Source organism: Bombina bombina, chromosome 6, assembly GCF_027579735.1.
Source record: "Bombina bombina isolate aBomBom1 chromosome 6, aBomBom1.pri, whole genome shotgun sequence".
NCBI lineage: Eukaryota > Metazoa > Chordata > Amphibia > Anura > Bombinatoridae > Bombina > Bombina bombina.
Genome location: NC_069504.1, coordinates 104,687,940 through 104,708,210, shown reverse-complemented (window position 1 = coordinate 104,708,210; position 20,271 = coordinate 104,687,940). Strand labels below are relative to the sequence as shown.

The window sequence follows — 20,271 nt, the reverse complement described above, 5'->3', positions numbered from 1 at the left end:
TTCATCACCTCCAACCTGACAATAACTGAATTAGTTGGAAGCAAAAATGGTTTTCTTTGGCAGACATGTGGTTAAAAGGGAAGGTAGGCCCCTGACAGAGCTCTGATAGGCGTGACTTAAAGGGTGTTGGGCGTGGTTTGCTGGTCTGTTCGCTTGACAAGGGCGCGTCTCTGGCTTAGGGGGCGGGACTTCAAGCTAACGCACCGCCTCTATCTTATTTTGGGGGAGTGGCAGTAAGTTATATTTTCTGGATCTCTCTATTCTATAGGGAGGTCATGTTGATGGGTGTGTACAGTTATGCTCTGCTAGGGGCGGAGTTAGAATCCCTCGGTTGCTAAGAGACATGGAGTGTATAAGCCGCTGAAGTTTTCCAATCATTGAGTTACAGGGTCCCGTGCCATGGCTTCTCTGCGCAATGCAGACGTCCAGCTAAGGACTTATATCAAGCAGCATGCCCTGCCCGAGGTTTATGAGGTAAAATACATCAACAGCTAAAATCTGTACCAGTCACTGTGTGCCCTGTTAGTAACTAGTAAAGCCAGATTGGTTGTCAATATGAAATGCCTTGATTTGTAAATCTGATTATGTCCCAGAAAAGGTTTTTACTGAAAAATATTTATTGCCCCATTTTACCATAATAGTTGAGTCTTAAAATTAAAATTGAATGGTTCAGAATGAGCATGCAATTTCAATTATCTTTCAACTAACTTTCAATTTTACTTAAAAAAGGGACATACAACCTAAAAACAATATTTCATGATTTAGGTAGAACATACATTTTAAACAACTTTCCAGTTTTACTTCTATGATCAAATTTGTTTCATTCTCTTGGTATCACTTGTTGAAGGAGCAGCAATGCACTACTGGTTTCTAACTGAACACATGGGTTAGCCAATGACAATCAGTTTATATATCAGCCACCAATCGGAAGCTAGAACCTAGGTTCTTTGCTGCTCCTGAGCTTTCCTAGATAAACCTTTCAGCAAATGATTACAAGAGAAGGAAGCAAATTAAATATAGAAGTAAATTGGATTTTTTTTTTATTGTCTGCTCTGTATAATTATGACTTTACTGTCCCTTTGCTTAATTTGCTTAGTCTTGTTATCCTTTTTTTGAAAATCATACCTATGTAGGCTTACAGCAGTGCAATACTGGAAGCTTGCTGCTGATTGGTGGCTGCACACATATGCCTTTTGTCATAGGCTCACCCAAGTATGTTCAGCAAGTTACCAAGGTGTTACATTGCTGCTCCTTCAACAAAGGATACCAAGCAAATGAAGCAAATATATATATAGTAAATTAGAAATTTGTTTAAAATTGAATTCTCTATATGGATCACGAAAGAGGAATTCCGGTTTTCATGCCCATTCATTTACTTAACAATTTATTTTGTTTTAAGTATTTGTCTTAGTATTGTTAAAGTGAATGTCAACTTTCACGAATGAAAGCCCTGTTTTTAAAAATACTTTTGCAGTTACAATTGAAGTCTATATAGAAGCTGAATACACTATATAAATCTACTGTTTGTAAGGTGATTTAGCTACTTCATTAGCATGTTACAAATTTATTTTTCTTAAGGGTTCTTGGGTAATCAAGCAGTTTCACAGTGTTTTGTTTCCATTGCATACTGGAATTTTATTGATACACTGTGTGATCTGGAGAACAGAATTCAAATAGTGTGCTACACTGTCTCATGATGTGACTCAACACCTCCATAAATAAATAATTCACCTCAAAACTGCTCTGGTTTATTTTGAATCACGTTTCGGGCACACTTTATCATTGGGACACTCCAAATTAAATCTTTATGAGCAGAAATGGTATTCTGCCTGGCAGCAGACCTGCCAACTTTGAAAACTATGAAATGGTAAGCGTTAGTTTGCATTTATGCCAATGTCACATGAAGTGTCCTGAGAAAAAAAATCTACAATAAGATAGTTGGTCCTTCCCTCTTTGTATGTATATTTCATGTTTTGTGGAGAATTTTTTTTTAAGGGATTATAAAGTTGAATGAATTAAAGCCCAGTATTTTAAAATACCCATTAAAAACATGGGCACTTTAAGTCATTAAAGGGACAGTCAAGTCCAAAATAAACTTTCATGATTCAAATAGGGCATGTAATTTTAAACAACTTTCCAATTTACTTTTATCACCAATTTTGCTTTGTTCTTTTGGTATTCTAAGTTGAAAGCTAAACCTAGGTAGGCTCACATGCTAATTTCTTAGACCTTGAAGACCGCCTCTAATCTGAATGCATTTTGACAGTTTTTCACCACTAGAGGGCGTTAGTTCATGTGTTTCATATAGATAACATTGAGCTCACGCACGTGAAGTTACCTAGGAGTGAGCACTGATTTGCTAACATACAAGTCTGTAAAAAAAAATGAAATAAGGGGGCAGTTTGCAGAGGCTTAGATACAAGGTAATTACAGAGGTAAAACGTGTATTATAATAACTGTTTTGATTATGCAAAACTGGGGAATGGGTAATAAAGGGATTATCTATCTTTTTAAACAACAAAAATTCTGGTGTTGACTGTCCCTTTAGACTTTACAATTATGGTACTTTTTTTAACATACCTTTTTGTTACTGTAAAGACACAGACAAAGCTCCGTTACCTGCATCTGCCTCTTTTCCAAAGGATACCTGGCAAGTATTTGCTAAGGTGATTTCTTTTCTTATGTCAGTTTTTTCTAAAACATATTTATTTGGCTCTTATTCCTTTTAGCTCTGAGCCTGCCTCTGTTACTGCTCTTATGGGGGCTGTGTGCAACCTCTGCCTAATCCTGCCTTTAGAAGTAAATGCCACTTTTAAAACTGAAGATGAGGATGGGGAAGTATTTAGTGACTTTGAAGATTCCCTGCAGTCAGGGTTGGATATTGGTTTTGTGCAACATTAGAGCCATACATGAGACTCATAATATAGAGGAGTCTGAGGAAACCTTTGCATCTGCCAAATGGTTATGTTTCTATAAAACTCCTAGAAAGATTTTTCCAGTGTGCTAAGCGTGATCGTCCGTTAACAGTGCCTGATAAGATAACTAAGTTGTGTCCTTTGCCTGATGAGGTTTAAAATAATTTTGGGAATGTTCCTAAGGTTAATGCTGCTATAACTAGATTAAGAATACTATTAAAGGGACAGTCTAGTCAAAATTAAACTTTCATGATTCTGATAGGGCATGCAATTTTAAACAACTTTCCAATTTACTTCTATTATCTAATTTGCTCAATTCTTTAGATATCCTTTGTTGAAGAAATAGCAATGCACATGTGTGAGCCAATCACACAAGGCCTCTATGTGCAGCAACCAATCAGCAGCTACTGATCATATCTAGATATGCTTTTCAGCAAGTGATATCAAGAGAATGAAGCAAATTAGATAATAGAAGTAAATTAGAAAGTTGTTTAAAATGACATGCTCTTTCTAAATCATGAAAGAAAAAAAATTGGGTTTCATGTCCCTTTAAGCCTACAGATGGTTCATGCAATTTTTCGTGATACTATGGAAAAAAGGATGGAATTAAATATGAAAAATATCCCCCCCCCCCCCCAGAAATCTTTTATGTTACGGATATTATTACCTTTTATTTTCTGCTACTAAAGCTGTTGAATTATGGACTGATAATTTCCAAGCTGATCTACCTCCTAGAGAGGAAGATGTTGTTTCTACTTATTGTCCTTTGTAACTGAGCTGATTTCAAATTGATTCAAAATTAGTGCCAGATCCTTAACTGCATCTAACCTGGTAAGGAGAGCTTTGAGGCTAAAGCACTGGGAGGTAGATGCAGGTTCAAAGGAAAACCTGTTTAAAGGGATACTAAACCCAAATGTTTTCTTTCATGATTCAGATAGAGCATGCAATATTAATTTTTTTTCCCCACCAAAGATTTTTATAGTGACAAAAGAAAAAATAGGAATCTGGCACAAAAGGGACATTTAACAAAGTCAGTAATGAAGGAGGCATGCAGGCCTCTACAATCTAACAAATAAACTATACAAATAAATGAATATTTCACACATTCCTTATGTGCACACAGTAACATCTGATAATCTTAAATAGCGATAATAGATAAAGGAGGGGAAGGGTTAGGGAGGTGGGGTGAGGTGGGGAGTTCAGCAGGAGGGGGAAGACCGTATAGGTAGGGGATTTGTCTGCTGATGGTCCAGTGTTGCTACAACATTGGGTACCCAGGTAGTGTCATATCGTGCTCCCCAGTCTGCCCAAATGAGTTTGAATAACTCTGACCTGTCTAGCACTTGGAATATACCTTTCTCCATTGTGTAAATATATGCCATTGAATTTAATATCATGGGCCAGCCAGGCGAAGACAGTTTTCCATGCCTTTGCAATTGCCGCCTTAGTTGCGGTTAATACATATATAGATAAGTAGGCCTGGTGTTTATGGAGAGAATGTAAACCTAGATGGAGTAGAGCATTGGAAGCTGTCTTAGGGAGAGAGATACCTAGACCAAGTAAGACACGGAAACAGGAGTTCCATAGAGGTACAAGTCTAGGGCATTCCTACCAAATATGTAGGGTATCATCTATCTGTCCGCAATCGCGCCAACACATAGGGGAGGCAGTTCCATACATTTTGGCCAGTCTTGTAAGGATATAATGCCAATGCGTCAATAGCTTATAATAAGTCTCAAATAATGTGACACAATGTAGGGCCTTTTTTGTAAGGGTTAAAGTAGGGAGACCTAGGAGTAAACCCGCGAGGGAGGTAACCGGAGATGGGTGTGGAGCTATGTGAGGGTAATGTCTAATCGTGTCCCACATCCGTAAGCATTCACAAATTATGGGGTTAGTGATGTTTAGGGTTCGTCAGGAATGGGGAGGGATCCATATTAAGTCCTGTAGGTGTGTATGGTGCCGTATGGAGGCCTGTTCAATGGTTTTCTATTTACTGAGAGAGGTTGTTGCTCCCCATTGGGAAATATGTGTCAACATTGCCCCTTCATAGTATCCGAGAATAGAGGGGGTGGCTATTCCTTCCCGATGTAGTGGGCTTTGTAGAGAGCATGCAATTTTAAGCAACTTTCTAATTTACTCCTATTATCAAAATTTCTTTGTTATATTGGTATCTTTATTTGACAAGCAGGAATGAAAGCTTAGGAGCCATCCCATTTTAGGTTCAGCACCTGGGTACTGCTTGCTGATTGGTGGCTAAATGTGGACACCAATCAGCAAGCGCTATCTATGGTGTCTTCAGAAAGAATAGCAGTTAAATCCTACATTGTTTGTAGACCACATTTTAAATGTGGGCCATCCAGAAATAGACCTTATGACCTCTCCAAGCAATCATTAGCTTGATCAGTTTTTCTGTTTTTATCCATCTGGAGATTTTCATGCAACAGATGCGTTATCCCAAAGGTAGGATTTCTGCCTAGTTTACACTGTTTCCTCTTTTTTCCCTCATCTCAAGGTTTTTTCAGAAAATTGTCAAGGATGAGGCAAGAGTCATTGTAGTTCTGCCTTGGTGGCCCAGAAGGCCTTTGTTTCCTCCACTACTCAAACTGGCTGTGGATCCTTAAAATAATCTTCCAGTTTTCCGTATCTCCTTCATAAAGGGCAAGTCTTTCATCCAGATCTTCAGTCTCTTTGCTTCAGGGTATGGGCCGCGTTCAGAAACCCTTATAGACTTATGCTTCAGGCCAGGAAGCCTTCTACTTCTTCAGTCTATCAAAGTTTGGAGCACTTTTATTACCTGGTGTAAAGATCAGGGACTCTCTTTGAATCAAGTGTCTGCATCCACAATGTTAAAGTGATGGTAAATCCAAGTGTATAACAAACGCTAGGATTTACCATCAATACAAATCAAGTGGAGTTTAAAGGGACATAATACTCATATGCTAAATCACTTGAAACTGATGCAGTATAACTGTAAAAAGCTGACAGGAAAATATCACCTGACCATCTCTATGTAAAAAAGGAAGATATTTTACCTCACAATCTCCTCAGCTCAGCAGAGTAAGTTCTGTCTAAAAAGTTATACTCAGTTACTGCCCAGCTGCAGGTAAAAAAAATATATGAACAAATGAACAGCAGCCAATCAGCAGTGCTGAGGTCATGAACTCTTTTACTGTGATCTCATGAGATTTGACTTAACTCTCATGAGATTTCATTGTAAACTTCCCTAATCTGAATAGGGAAATAATATGAGAGTGCACGAGGCTCATCTTTTCAGCTGTCCCGGGACAGACATACTGATATGCTGCTTAGAAATCCTTTACAATGGGATGTGGCTACTGAGGAACTTTTCAGGTAAAATATCTTTCTTTTTTACATAAAGATGTTCAGGTGATATTTTCTAGTCAGCTTTTTACAGCTATGCTGCATCACTTTCAAGTGTTTAAACATTTGGGTATTATGGCCCTTTAAGTGATCATATATGTAAAAAAAGGGTGCTAAACTCATCCTGAATGTGTCGTTGCACATTGCTAAACTCATCGTCACCTCATTGGTAGAAGAGTGATGTGCCGTGGGCGGTCAGAGCCACTGATTTTAGCGATGTGCAACGGCACATTCGGGGTGAGTTTAGCACCCTTTTTTACATATATGATCACTTAAAGGGACACTGAACCCAAGTTTTTTCTTTCGTGATTCAGATAGAGCACGACACTTTAAGCAACTTTCTAATGTACTCCTATTAGCAAATTTTCTTCCTTCTCTTGGTATCTTTATTTGAAATGCAAGAATGTAAGTTTAGATGCCGGCCCATTTTTGGTGAACAACCTGGGTTGTCCTTGCTGATTGGTGGATAAATTCATCCACCAATAAAGTGCTGTACAGAGTTCTAAACCCAAAAAAAGCTTAGATGTCTTCTTTTTCAAATAAAGATAGCAAGAGAACAAAGAAAATTTGATAATATGAGTCAATTAAAAAGTTGCTTAAAATTGCATGCCCTATCTGAATCACGAAAGAAAAAAAATTGGGTTCAGTGTCCCTTTAAACTTCACTCGATTTTTAGTGATGGTAAATGAGAGAGACAATCTGATTTTCTTCTAGTAATTGACATCACCATGCGCATGCATGTTACTCTAGCTCATGCGTGATGTTGAAGAGCATCAGTGTTAATGACCTCAAAGTAAACAATGAATCAGAGCTTATTTTCCGATTCAGTGTTTACTTGGATTTAAGCCAGGACGACTTTTTAAGTGATAAAGAATATATTTTTATAGAAAGTAAGTTAATTGCAATATTAATAGGAAGACTTCATAAATTGCACTGCACATGCAAATATACTCTAGGACTCGAAGCATGCACATCTAAGAATAGGTGTAGAGCAGGTGGGACTGCTGTACATGAAGTGAGTGACATGTGGAGCTGATGGGACTGCTCTACGCGTCCCTACAGTGTTGGATAAAGCCGTGGAGGGGCGGAGGAAAAATGACAGTTGGGAAAAATATTACAAATAAAAAATTTTTTATTATAAAAAATATTAATGCAGTTTGTTTATAAATGACTTAAGACAACGTTTGACACCTCTCAATGGTAGTATAGTTTTGCCATCACTTTAACCCCGGCAATTCCAGTGAATAGTCTGTATCGTTTTAATGCAGTCTAAAACAGAGGAGTACAGGACACAAATGGACCTAGGAAAGGAGCACTCCCTTGCAAATAAAATAGTACAGTGCAGCAAGCGAATACTGAATGTCCTTTTAGCGGCATTAATATTGACCATGCTAAAAAAGTTGAAAAGAAAAGTTTTGAGTGAGGAAAAGAAGGGTTCAATCCTGGATACAGGTTGCATCAGGTTGATTCCATCTTTAAAATTTCAAAGACGGCGGTTCATAAGAACAAGGTCAAGCAGCAGACATTTGGGACAACAAAGCTACAGACCGGCATAGGGTGAAAATGACTCTCCACTGCCTAGGATGACTGCTAACGCATTTGCTCAACAACCGTAGGATAATATCAAGTGACCTTCAAAAAGAATCACAAATTGTAGCTAGGGTGAAGTGCACAGCAAAGATGGTTTCAAACAGGCTCCTAGGGGCAGGACTGAAGTCATGCAAAGCTAGAAAAAATCCCTTCAATTATGAGAAGCAAAGAAGAGCCAGGCTGAGGTTTGCAAAAGACCATAAGGATTGGACAGTAGAGGACTGGAGTAAGGTTATCTCCTCTGAGTCCAATATGCATACATATGGTTTTCAAGAGAAGTAGCACTTACAGTTAAGACAGAAAAGACAGTCTATAAAATTCAAACTCACTGGCTCAGAAGAGGATTAGAAAAAATGGAGAACCCAACAAAAGATGAAAAAGCAGTTAAAGTGATAGTAAATCCGAGCATGTACAATGCTAGGATTTACCATCACTAAAAATAAACTGTACTTTAATCACTTTCTAAGAAAAAGGTGCTAAACTTATCCTTTCTGTGCCGCGGCAGCTCGCTAAAGTCAGCAGCTCCGGCTGCCCATAGCACAGCGATCTTCTTTGATGAGGTGACATTTCCACCTCTAAACCAATAGCCTTGTGTGTCAACTGACATCCTATCACGGCTATTGGTTTAGAGGTGGAAATGTCACCTCATTGGTAATGAGAGATGTGCTGTGGGCAGCCAGAGTCACTGACTTTTAGCGAGCTGCTGCAGCACATCCAGGGTGAGTTTAGTACCCTTTTTTTTTTTTTTTTTAGTAAGTGATGAAGTAAACTACAGTTTATTTATTTTTAGTGAGGGTAAATCCGAGGTTTTTTTAAAAAAAAAAAAAAAAAAAAAAGCTAGGATTTACCATCACTTTAATCATAAAGGCTAAAACTGAAAATAGCACAATCTGTAAAAAAAAAATTGCCGCAAAACCTTCTTTAGATATCCTGGGAGGGTGGGATGTCGGTGGTGTCACTGTTGGGTTTAGAGAATTCCTTGATGACCCTGTAATGGCCAACCCAATCTCTAGACATGAATCCTATTGAAGACCTCTGGAATGTGATCAAGAGGAAGATGGATGTTCACAAACACAAACCATCAAACAAAGCCGAGCTGCTTACATTCAACAGCAATGTGAAAGACTGGTGGAGAGCATGCCAAAATTTCTGAACTCTTGCTAAGTTAAATCATTAATAATGTGTTGTTTAAAAATGAATATGAACTTGTTTTCTTTGCATTATTCAAGGTATGAAAACACTGCATCTTTTTTTGTTATTATTGACCAGTTGTCATTTTCTGCAAATAAATGCTCTAAACGACAGTATTTTTATTTGGAATTTGGGAGAAAATGTTGTCAGTAGTTTATAGTAAAACCAGAGAAACTGATAATTTTGTGTGTGTGTATATATATGTGTGTGTATATATATATATATATATATATATATATATATATAATGAATAAAAGGCAGCACTCACTGGTCCTTTACATGTGCAATTTATTTCGTGACGTTTCGGGGACTGTATCCCCTTCCTCAGACATCAGTCCCCGAAACGTCACAAAAAAATAAATAAATATATATATATTAATTATCCAAAGGAGGCACTCGCCGTGATGCAACACAATATTTAATATAGAGTGAACGTTTTCGGGGTATAATCCCCGTCCTCCGACTCCTGAAAAAAAATCAAACAGTGCAGGAGTCTGAGGACGGGGATTATACCCTGAAAACGTTCACTCTATATTAAATACTTTGTTGCATCACGGCGAGTGCCTCCTTTGGATTATTTCTGCAGATACGTCTGAGTGCACCCCAGCATTACCTTTACTTAGAGAGTGCTGGTATCTTTGGCATGTGTGTATATATATACATATATATGTGCTGTACTAGCACATGGTGACTGACTGAGCTCAGGCTGAGGGGGGGCCGGGGGGCAGCCATGTCGGATCTAGCTGGAGGGATAGCCGGCCATGCAGTGCTAAATGGACAAGCAGCGTTTTCTTGTACAGTGCAGCAGCAAGCACAGCGGCTCCCTCCCACCATGAATAGAAAGCTGGCCAGCAGGATGCATGGTCTGCACGCCCACATACTTTGATTGGAGTATTTGGGCGCACAGACCGCTGCTGGCCAGCTTTCTATTCATGGTGGGAGGGAGCCGCTGTGCTTGCTGCTGCACCGGACAAGAAAACACTGCTTGGGGGGCTGGTGAGTGACTGTGGTAGTGTTGTGTAGTGGGACTCACTTGGCATAGGTCACCATTGCAAGATAAAGAGCTTGTCTCCTCTGCATTAGAATCATACTGCAAACTATAGAACTCAGCTGGCTTACTTTACACTATTATTGTTTGCTATAGAGACATTACTGCAGAGTATAGAGCGTACTCGCATTTTATATAACTGATTAGTACATATGTGGTTTGTATTTTTATTCTCCCAGAGTGTATTGGACATTGAGAAACATGTACATTAAGATTCTGTAGTCTTAAATCATTTTTTTATTAAAAAATGAAGGTGTTATAGTCATTTTATAAGAAAATCACGCTTAAATAATAAAAAAAAAAAATTTCCCTCCCATATGTCCCAGCCCTAATAAATAAAAATAAATAATATAAATATATATATATATATACATATATATATATATATATATATATATATATATATATATATATATATATATATATATATATATACATATATATATACAATCTCCATCATAGAAAAGGCACTCACTGGTCTTCATCAAAATGTCATATTTTTTTCCAAAAGTATTACAGAGACATAACGTTTCGGTTTATCATTAACACCTTTGTCAAATGTCAAAAACAAGCACAAAACAGAGCGTGTCCCCAAAGAAACTCCTAACACTATATACCAGCACCCCACCTTTATATACATTTAAAAACAGCCCGCTCCATCGCATCGACTCAAAATGACGTCATCAAGCCACAGCGTAAGCGTCATGCGTCACCGCAAATTGATTGGCCCTTGGTTACCATAGTAACCATATACACAAAAGCGCAACCACGTAACCTGTCATATGAGATATCGCTGTATAAACAGGGTGCAAATGTCTCATCAGAGTGACAGACAATGCACTACAGTGCATAACTTTATATGGTACCGTTTATACTTAGGCTTTACCATCATATAAGTCACTCGTTAGAGCAGCAGAGCCATCATGTCTCATAGCTGGAAAATGACCGCACTTGGTGTAAAAACACATAAAATCAAAAAGTTAATACAAAACTATATACATCATATTGCACTATTATATTAAGCACAGTATCATTATCTCATATATGTGAAGCAACCATATTAAGAATGAACATGCTGCCATTCTATATAAAGTTGATCCCCTTTATACATCAATTACTATCTTCTTCATAACTCCAGGAGTGTGGGTATCCACTAGAATGAGCATTCATGTAGATCCCCCTACAGGTATTGACCTCCATCCAGCCAACCGGGTTATATTGCTGTACACATCCAGTCCACTGGTTATTTCGTGTAAAATGGCCCAAAGTCCAGAAAGGTATTTAATCCCCTTGGTATCAGGGTGTCCAACGTATGGATCCATTTCGTTTCCATTTGTAAAAGCCTTTTGGCTCTGTTACCCCCTCTAGTCAGCGGAGGAACATGATCAATTAACAAAGTTTTCACACTAGATACGCCATGATTATGTCGGGCAAAATGGCGTGCCACTGGTTGCTCCGAGTCCCCCTTCTTGAGGGCTTCCCGGATGGCACTACGGTGATTAGCCATCCTGTCCCTGAAACTTGTGACCGTTTTCCCAATGTACACCAGGGTCCAGGGAATATGGGCAGGTTAGCATGTATATTACATGCGTGCTTGTGCATGTGAGTCTATGGCGATTTGTATAACACTTTGTATGGGGATGTTGGAAGGTTTTACCTCTCATCATGCTGTTGCATGTTGTGCAATTTCCACATGTGAAACATCCTTTGTTTGATGTTTCAACCAGGTCCCTCTCTGGTAGCATCCTACTGGGTCTGTTTTCACCAATAAGTCCCTCAGATTATCAGCCCTCCTATGTACCATCTGTGGAGGCTTTGTCCTCTGAAATGGGAGCAATGTATCTGTTTTCAAGGAGAGACCAATGTTGATGTACCAACCTCCTCAATGCCTGACTCATGGGGCTATATGGGGTCACGAAATTTAGCTGTTGTACATCCTCTTTCAGTTTCTTCAATTTCGTCTCCAGTGTAGATGCCAATAACCTCTCTTTAGTATTTCGGACCATTACACTATCATAACCTCTTTTTATTAGTTTCTTTTCCATCTTGGTGAGCTGCTCCATCATAGTGGGTACCTCACTATTGTTACGGATTACTCTTGTGAGCTGAGATGTAGCTATCCCCACCTTTTGGTGCCTGGGGTGGAAGCTTCTTGCCTCCAATAAGGAATTTCGATCGGTCAATTTCGTGTACAATGATGTACCAAAGGAGCAACCCTCACAGGCATCAACCTTAAATATATTGAGGTCTAAAAAGTGTATTAATGTCTCACTGTACTCCAATTTAAATTGTATGGGACAGTCCATTGAGTTCAAACATGACACCCATTGCTCCAACTCACCTGTGCCCCTCCCACACCAGAAACACGTCATCTATGTAACGTACATAGTATCTGATGTAGGTGTGGGTGAACGGTTTCATGGCCGTTTGCTCATACCACGCCATGTAAAGGTTAGCATATGAGAGTGCCATATTTGAACCCATGGCCATCCCAGAAATTTGCAAGCAATAGTCCCTTTCAAACCTGAAAAAATTCTTGTTGAGGCATAATGTTAGTAACTCACATAAAAATTCAATGGGAGGTCCCTCATATAAGGGATTCTCTGTCACCATAGACCTGACAGCCGCCACCCCCCCCCCCCCTCATGGGGAATCGAGGTGTAGAGACTGTCCACGTCCATGGTGACAATAATATTATCAGCCTGAAGTCCCACAACTCCTCAGAGATGTAATCAGACTGCAGGAATATGCAGGAATACCTTTCACCACTGACTGTAAATGAAAATCTATATAGATGGCCAAACTCGATAATAAGGAATCCCTGACAGACACAATAGGTCTGCCAGGGGGATCCTTGAGAGTCTTGTGTACTTTAGGCAACAAATACAATATAGGAATTTTCGGGTAATCAGTTATTAAAAATTCAACTTCCTGATCAGATAATAATCCTGATTCATAACCCCTATGTATATGTTGATCAATTACTTTTTAAACATCACAGATGGGTTCCCCTTAAGTTTTAGATATACTGTAGCATCAGAGAGTTGACGTAAGGCTTCAGTTCTATATTGAATGTAATCCTGTATAACAATAGAACCACCTTTATCCGCTGGGCGGATGATTATGGTGTTATCACTACTTAGGGCCTTAATAGCCAATCTCTCCTCTGCATTCAAATTAGGATAAGTAGTACATGATTTAATTTTATTCACATCGTGACATACCATTCGTATAAAACTCTTTATAGATGGGTGAGTATTAGGGGGTTCAAAAGCTGACTTTTTTTAAACACAGATGGTACTGTTCTTATATCCCTTTGAAAATATTCCTTCAACTTGAGCTGCCTTTGCAATTTATGAATGTCAACATAGGTGTTAAATATGTCACATTTAGGGATAAGTATAAATGACAACCCACGGTTTAAAACTGAAATTTCAACATCACTAAGTGGCCTAGAACTGAGGTTGAATACACTATTCATTTCTTCCTCAGTTGTTTTTTGCGACTTGTGTCCCCCTCTCATAATGTGTGGCCGTCTAATTCTCCTTGTTCCCTTTGCCCTGTGGGTATCGGAGGTTTGGCCGTAGATCTCGTGGCCACTCCGGAAAAAGACTGTGGCTGAGTGGACCCCTTAGTATTAATGTTACTCTCCACGTTATCTGTACCAGATGAATCACCCCCACTGCTGTCTACTATGCTAAGAGTATTCCTAACCCGTGTATTTCTCTGTTTAAATCTAGGTGTTTCATCCTCATCATATAACCATCTATACACACGTTTATCCCTATAGTCGCTTTCAACTGTACTTAGTTTTTTATTCTTAAAAGCGATCAATTAATTTCTATACTTGGTGACCATAGTATCTAATTTAGTTACCCAATCCTGTGTTTTATCTTCGACTATTACTTGGTAGTTCTGCAGTTTGGTGGTTTCAATCTCAGATTTAATCTTAGATTCAAGTCTACTGACCTCCTCAATGACCAATAATATAAGGTCATATGAGCATTTATTCAAAATTGAACACCACCTCCTGCAGAATTCCATGTTTTGTCGGCCCAATGTAGGGATATTTTTTATTCTAAATCCCCTAGGGATATATTTCTTATGAAGATGATAATGTCCACAGCACTCCAAATAGCAAATTATTTTATTTCAGGACACAATAAAACAGCAACGTTTCGGGATTAATTTCCCTTAATCATGCATGGGTTAATACTGTGATGTGTGAACTTTTATACCCTGTGTATTGGCGCCAAATGGCAATTTTTTCATCACTTGATGCCTCTCTGACACCATCTAGTGGTGACCACATGTATAACTATACAACATTAAAACAGATATATTAAAAACAAAGAGTTACAAAATTGTTACACTATTGGTACAGAATAATGCTACATGTATAAAACATATTATGTGTGTACATACTGTGTATCTTATTTGAAATTAACCGCTTATTGAGGGTTTTCTAGGTTTATCTCAATTTTACTTTTTTACAGGTATACAGACATATCCAACTCTTTATTTAACCCTTTAGGAATCATGGTTTCCAATTTATGTATCCACCAAGATTCTCTTTGTTTGAGAACTTTCTCCCTGTCCTGCCCGTTTCTCTGAGTTTTTACATGATCTATGACTTGCCACCTCATCTGGCTAATGTTGTGCCCTTTTGTAATAAAGTGGCTTGACACTGGTGCTTCAGTATTACCACAACGTATATTAGAGCGATGTTGGCTCATTCTGTCTTTCACCTTGCGAGTAGTCTCGCCAATATAGAACAAAGAACATGGGCATTTAATAAGGTATACCACGTGGGTGGTATCACATGTATAATAGCCATTGATTTCGTATTTTGTACCTTTATATGGGTGGTGAAAATTTTTTCCTTTTATTATAGAACTGCAACTCATGCAATTAAGACAGGGATATGAGCCTAAGTTTTTCTTGGTGATGCAGGACTGTATACTAATTTTACTAGAGCCCACATCAGATTTTACCAAGTGGTCCCTTAAGTTTTTTACTCTCCTGTGAGCTATGAGTGGGGGGTTCTTGAATATGGATACCTTCTCATTGCAGTCCCTCAGCACATGCCAATGCTTACGTATGCTTTTTGAAACTTCTTTGCTGAGTGGACTGTATTGAGAAATGAATACCATTCTATTATCCTTATCTTTAGGGTTACTCATTACTTGTTTTCTTTGAAAAATATCAATTTTCTTTTCTTCAATTAATTTTTTTTGGATAGCCTCTATTCAAAAATTTATTGGACATCTCCTCAATCCTCAGATTGCATTTCTGTTCATTGCTCACAATTCTCTTTACTCTGAGCAATTGACTCTTTGGGAGTGATTCCACCAATGGCCTGGGATGAAAGCTGTCGAACCTTAATAGTGTGTTCTTGTCAGTATCTTTTGTGTATAAGTCAAACTCTAAAGTGTTACCTATTTTACTTATTCTAGTGTCTAGAAAAGTTATACTTTCTTCACTATAAGTAATAGTGAGTTCCAGGCCTTCAACAGACGAATTAACCTCCCTTACAAATTCTTCCAGGGATCCAATGCTGCCCCACCATATGCCAAAGACATCATCTATATATCTCCACCATACTGAACCAAATTGTTTAAATATATCATTTTCATAGATAAAACGTTCTTCAATTTCGTTCATGAATAAATTGGCATATGATGGGGCAACACTGGACCCCATGGCTGTGCCTCTCAGTTGCACATACCAATCATCTTGGAATAGGAAATAGTTCCAAAAAAGTATAAGTCTGAGTAAATCTTCAATAAATATGCCCTGTTTTCTTGTGCATATATTATTGTTCAAGAGATTTTTCATAACAATAGCGATGCCTGTCTCGTGTTTGATACATGTATACAGACTTTTTACATCCATAGTATATAATATGTACCTATTGGACACAAATTCAAGAGATCTAGCCCTTTCTAGAAAATGGTTAGTATCCTTCACATAAGATGACATTTTGTTAACCTCTGGTTGCAAAATTTTGTCTAGAAAGATAGAAATGTTAGAATATACTGATTGCTGTTTTATTGTGTCCTGAAATAAAAGAATTTGCTATATGGAGTGCTGTGGACATTATCATCTTTGTGACTCCTGATAGGTGAATAGGCAGTTCACCGGTCTACACGAGCACCCATTTCATAGAAGGTGCTGTTCCATTCTACTTTTTTCCTGTAATTCTATACTGCCTAGGAACGTGCACTTCTACATAACCTGTATGACATGGAAAAGGACACTAATATGGGTACTGATGGTACTAGAACATTTGCTTATACAGAAATGGATGCAGCACGCATCACCACTTTGGTAAAAGGATCAAGAGATTTCTTGAAAATACAGCCCAGCGAGAATTTGGACAAAGAATATGAACAATTGAAATTCAAGCACATGAGATGGGATCTCCACGCTACCACCTTGGCCGAATACTACCGAGTAAAGAGAATACCCAGAGGACTCCGGATGAGTACCTGTCCTACTTTATTACGGGACAACAAAGAATATTGCAACACATTTGAAGCGATTCTGAATAAATGTTCTTATGATTTAATGGTACTCACCGTAGAGTCGCTCCTAAAGGAGATGGAGCTACAAGAAACCAAGATTAAAGAGAGCCTTGATAAGCTGCTGAAAATAATGACAACGGAGGAGATGTCAGCCTTGGAGACACAGATTGAAGGAAATATCAAGACAACACAGATCGAGATCAAAGAAACAAAACGGATCAAGTTCCTCAGAGATGAAGATGACTACCGGAGGGGATTCGTTTACAAATGGCGTTCCGGTAACAATAGCAACAGGCCAACCAATAGAGGAAGAGGTAGACGCATAGCTAATGCGCAACGCACACGTCAGCAGAGAGGCACTTCCGGATCATCGTCACAAGGCAGCTCGTCGGAGCTATCACCATCCCCTTTGGAGCAGAGCGGGGAAGAAAGTACCGCAGAGGGGGCCGAAAGCACAACCAGTGGAAGCAGAAGGGGAGGCATGACAACAAGGAAACCCGGCAACAAGAAGAAAGTTCAAAACCGCAAGTAAACTGCAATTTGCAGAATGACATTTCAACTGTTGTTAATATTTCGGGACATGAACTAACTTTATATGAGCAGAAATTGCTTGATAAGGGCCTTTCTTTTTGCCCTTACACTAATGTGAATTTTTTTGAATTGGAAAAAGATTTGTTCAAATTCTTTAGAAATATTAAGTTGAAATACTGGTTTGCAAATAAAGGTAATAATGGTAATACACTAGAGAGACAACAAACTTGTGATTGGTCATTATCAAAATTGGGGCTAAGCAAGAAAAACAGCACTTTTAACCCTATTGTAAATGAACACAGTGTAAACACATATGTAAAGTTGGTAGAGAACGATATTGCAAAATTGAAAGAAACAAGTAAGCATAAAAAAATCGTTAATACCAACTTTTCATATGATGATAAAAAAGCTTTAAAATCTTTAAAGGGACAAACCAACCTCATATTGAAAGGGGCCGATAAGGGAGGGGCCACAGTCCTTATGGACAAAAGTTATTATGTTGGGGAGATTCAAAACCAATTACAGGATAAAAATACGTATAGAAAATTAAACAATAATCCAATTTTTTCTATACAAAAGGAAATAACTCACATATTGGATAAGGCATATAAATATGGTGTTATCGATAAGAAATTGAAGGAATACTTATATGTACAAAATCCACGTACTCCAATTTTTTATTCAGTCCCAAAAATTCACAAACATAATAAAAGGCCCCCAGGCAGACCCATTGTCTCAAGTATACAATCAGTATATTCTAACATTTCTATCTTTCTAGACAAAATTTTGCAACCAGAGGTTAACAAAATGTCATCTTATGTGAAGGATACTAACCATTTTCTAGAAAGGGCTAGATCTCTTGAATTTGTGTCCAATAGGTACATATTATATACTATGGATGTAAAAAGTCTGTATACATGTATCAAACACGAGACAGGCATCGCTATTGTTATGAAAAATCTCTTGAACAATAATATATGCACAAGAAAACAGGGCATATTTATTGAAGATTTACTCAGACTTATACTTTTTTGGAACTATTTCCTATTCCAAGATGATTGGTATGTGCAACTGAGAGGCACAGCCATGGGGTCCAGTGTTGCCCCATCATATGCCAATTTATTCATGAACAAAATTGAAGAACGTTTTATCTATGAAAATGATATATTTAAACAATTTGGTTCAGTATGGTGGAGATATATAGATGATGTCTTTGGCATATGGTGGGGCAGCATTGGATCCCTGGAAGAATTTGTAAGGGAGGTTAATTCGTCTGTTGAAGGCCTGGAACTCACTATTACTTATAGTGAAGAAAGTATAACTTTTCTAGACACTAGAATAAGTAAAATAGGTAACACTTTAGAGTTTGACTTATACACAAAAGATACTGACAAGAACACACTATTAAGGTTCGACAGCTTTCATCCCAGGCCATTGGTGGAATCACTCCCAAAGAGTCAATTGCTCAGAGTAAAGAGAATTGTGAGCAATGAACAGAAATGCAATCTGAGGATTGAGGAGATGTCCAATAAATTTTTGAATAGAGGCTATCCAAAAAAATTAATTGAAGAAAAGAAAATTGATATTTTTCAAAGAAAACAAGTAATGAGTAACCCTAAAGATAAGGATAATAGAATGGTATTCATTTCTCAATACAGTCCACTCAGCAAAGAAGTTTCAAAAAGCATACGTAAGCATTGGCATGTGCTGAGGGACTGCAATGAGAAGGTATCCATATTCAAGAACCCCCCACTCATAGCTCACAGGAGAGTAAAAAACTTAAGGGACCACTTGGTAAAATCTGATGTGGGCCCTAGTAAAATTAGTATACAGTCCTGCATCACCAAGAAAAACTTAGGCTCATATCCCTGTCTTAATTGCATGAGTTGCAGTTCTATAATAAAAGGAAAAAAATTTCACCACCCATATAAAGGTACAAAATACGAAATCAATGGCTATTATACATGTGATACCACCCACGTGGTATACCTTATTAAATGCCCATGTTCTTTGTTCTATATTGGCGAGACTACTCGCAAGGTGAAAGACAGAATGAGCCAACATCGCTCTAATATACGTTGTGGTAATACTGAAGCACCAGTGTCAAGCCACTTTATTACAAAAGGGCACAACATTAGCCAGATGAGGTGGCAAGTCATAGATCATGTAAAAACTCAGAGAAACGGGCAGGACAGGGAGAAAGTTCTCAAACAAAGAGAATCTTGGTGGATACATAAATTGGAAACCATGATTCCTAAAGGGTTAAATAAAGAGTTGGATATGTCTGTATACCTGTAAAAAAGTAAAATTGAGATAAACGTAGAAAACCCTCAATAAGCGGTTAATTTCAAATAAGATACACAGTATGTACACACATAATATGTTTTATACATGTAGCATTATTCTGTACCAATAGTGTAACAATTTTGTAACTCTTTCTTTGTTTTTAATATATCTGTTTTAATGTTGTATAGTTATACATGTGGTCACCACTAGATGGTGTCAGAGAGGCATCAAGTGATGAAAAAATTGCCATTTGGCGCCAATACACAGGGTATAAAAGTTCACACATCACAGTATTAACCCATGCATGATTAAGGGAAATTAATCCCGAAACGTTGCTGTTTTATTGTGTCCTGAAATAAAATAATTTGCTATTTGGAGTGCTGTGGACATTATCATCTTTGTGACTCCTGATAGGTGAATAGGCAGTTCACCGGTCTACACGAGCACCCATTTCATAGAAGGTGCTGCTCCATTCTACTTTTTTCCTGATATATTTCTTACGGTGATACCCTGAGAGATACACAGCATGAAGCTTTTGTGTATATGGTTACTATGGTAACAAGGGCCAATCAATTTGCGGTGACGCATCACGCTTACGCTGTAGCGTGATGACTTCATTTTGAGTTGATGCGATGGAGCGGGCTGTTTTTAAATGTATATAAGGTGGGTGCTGGTATATAGTGTTAGGAGTTTCTTTGGGGACACGCTCTGTTTTGTGCTTGTTTTTGACATTTGACAAAGGTGTTAATGATACACCGAAACTTTATGTCTCTGTAATACTTTTGGAAATAAATATGAC

General features: G+C 38.1%; 1 protein-coding gene across 1 annotated transcript in view; it reads left to right on the top strand.

The window, feature by feature from the left end:
* The first annotated feature begins 399 nt into the window (after window positions 1–399).
* Window positions 400–20,271, top strand: part of FBXL13 (F-box and leucine rich repeat protein 13) — a 478,799-nt gene continuing 458,927 nt past the window's right edge. The window contains exon 1 of the mRNA XM_053716536.1: window positions 400–474. Within this exon, the coding sequence (XP_053572511.1) occupies window positions 400–474 (75 nt within the window). The remainder of the gene's footprint in view (window positions 475–20,271) is intronic.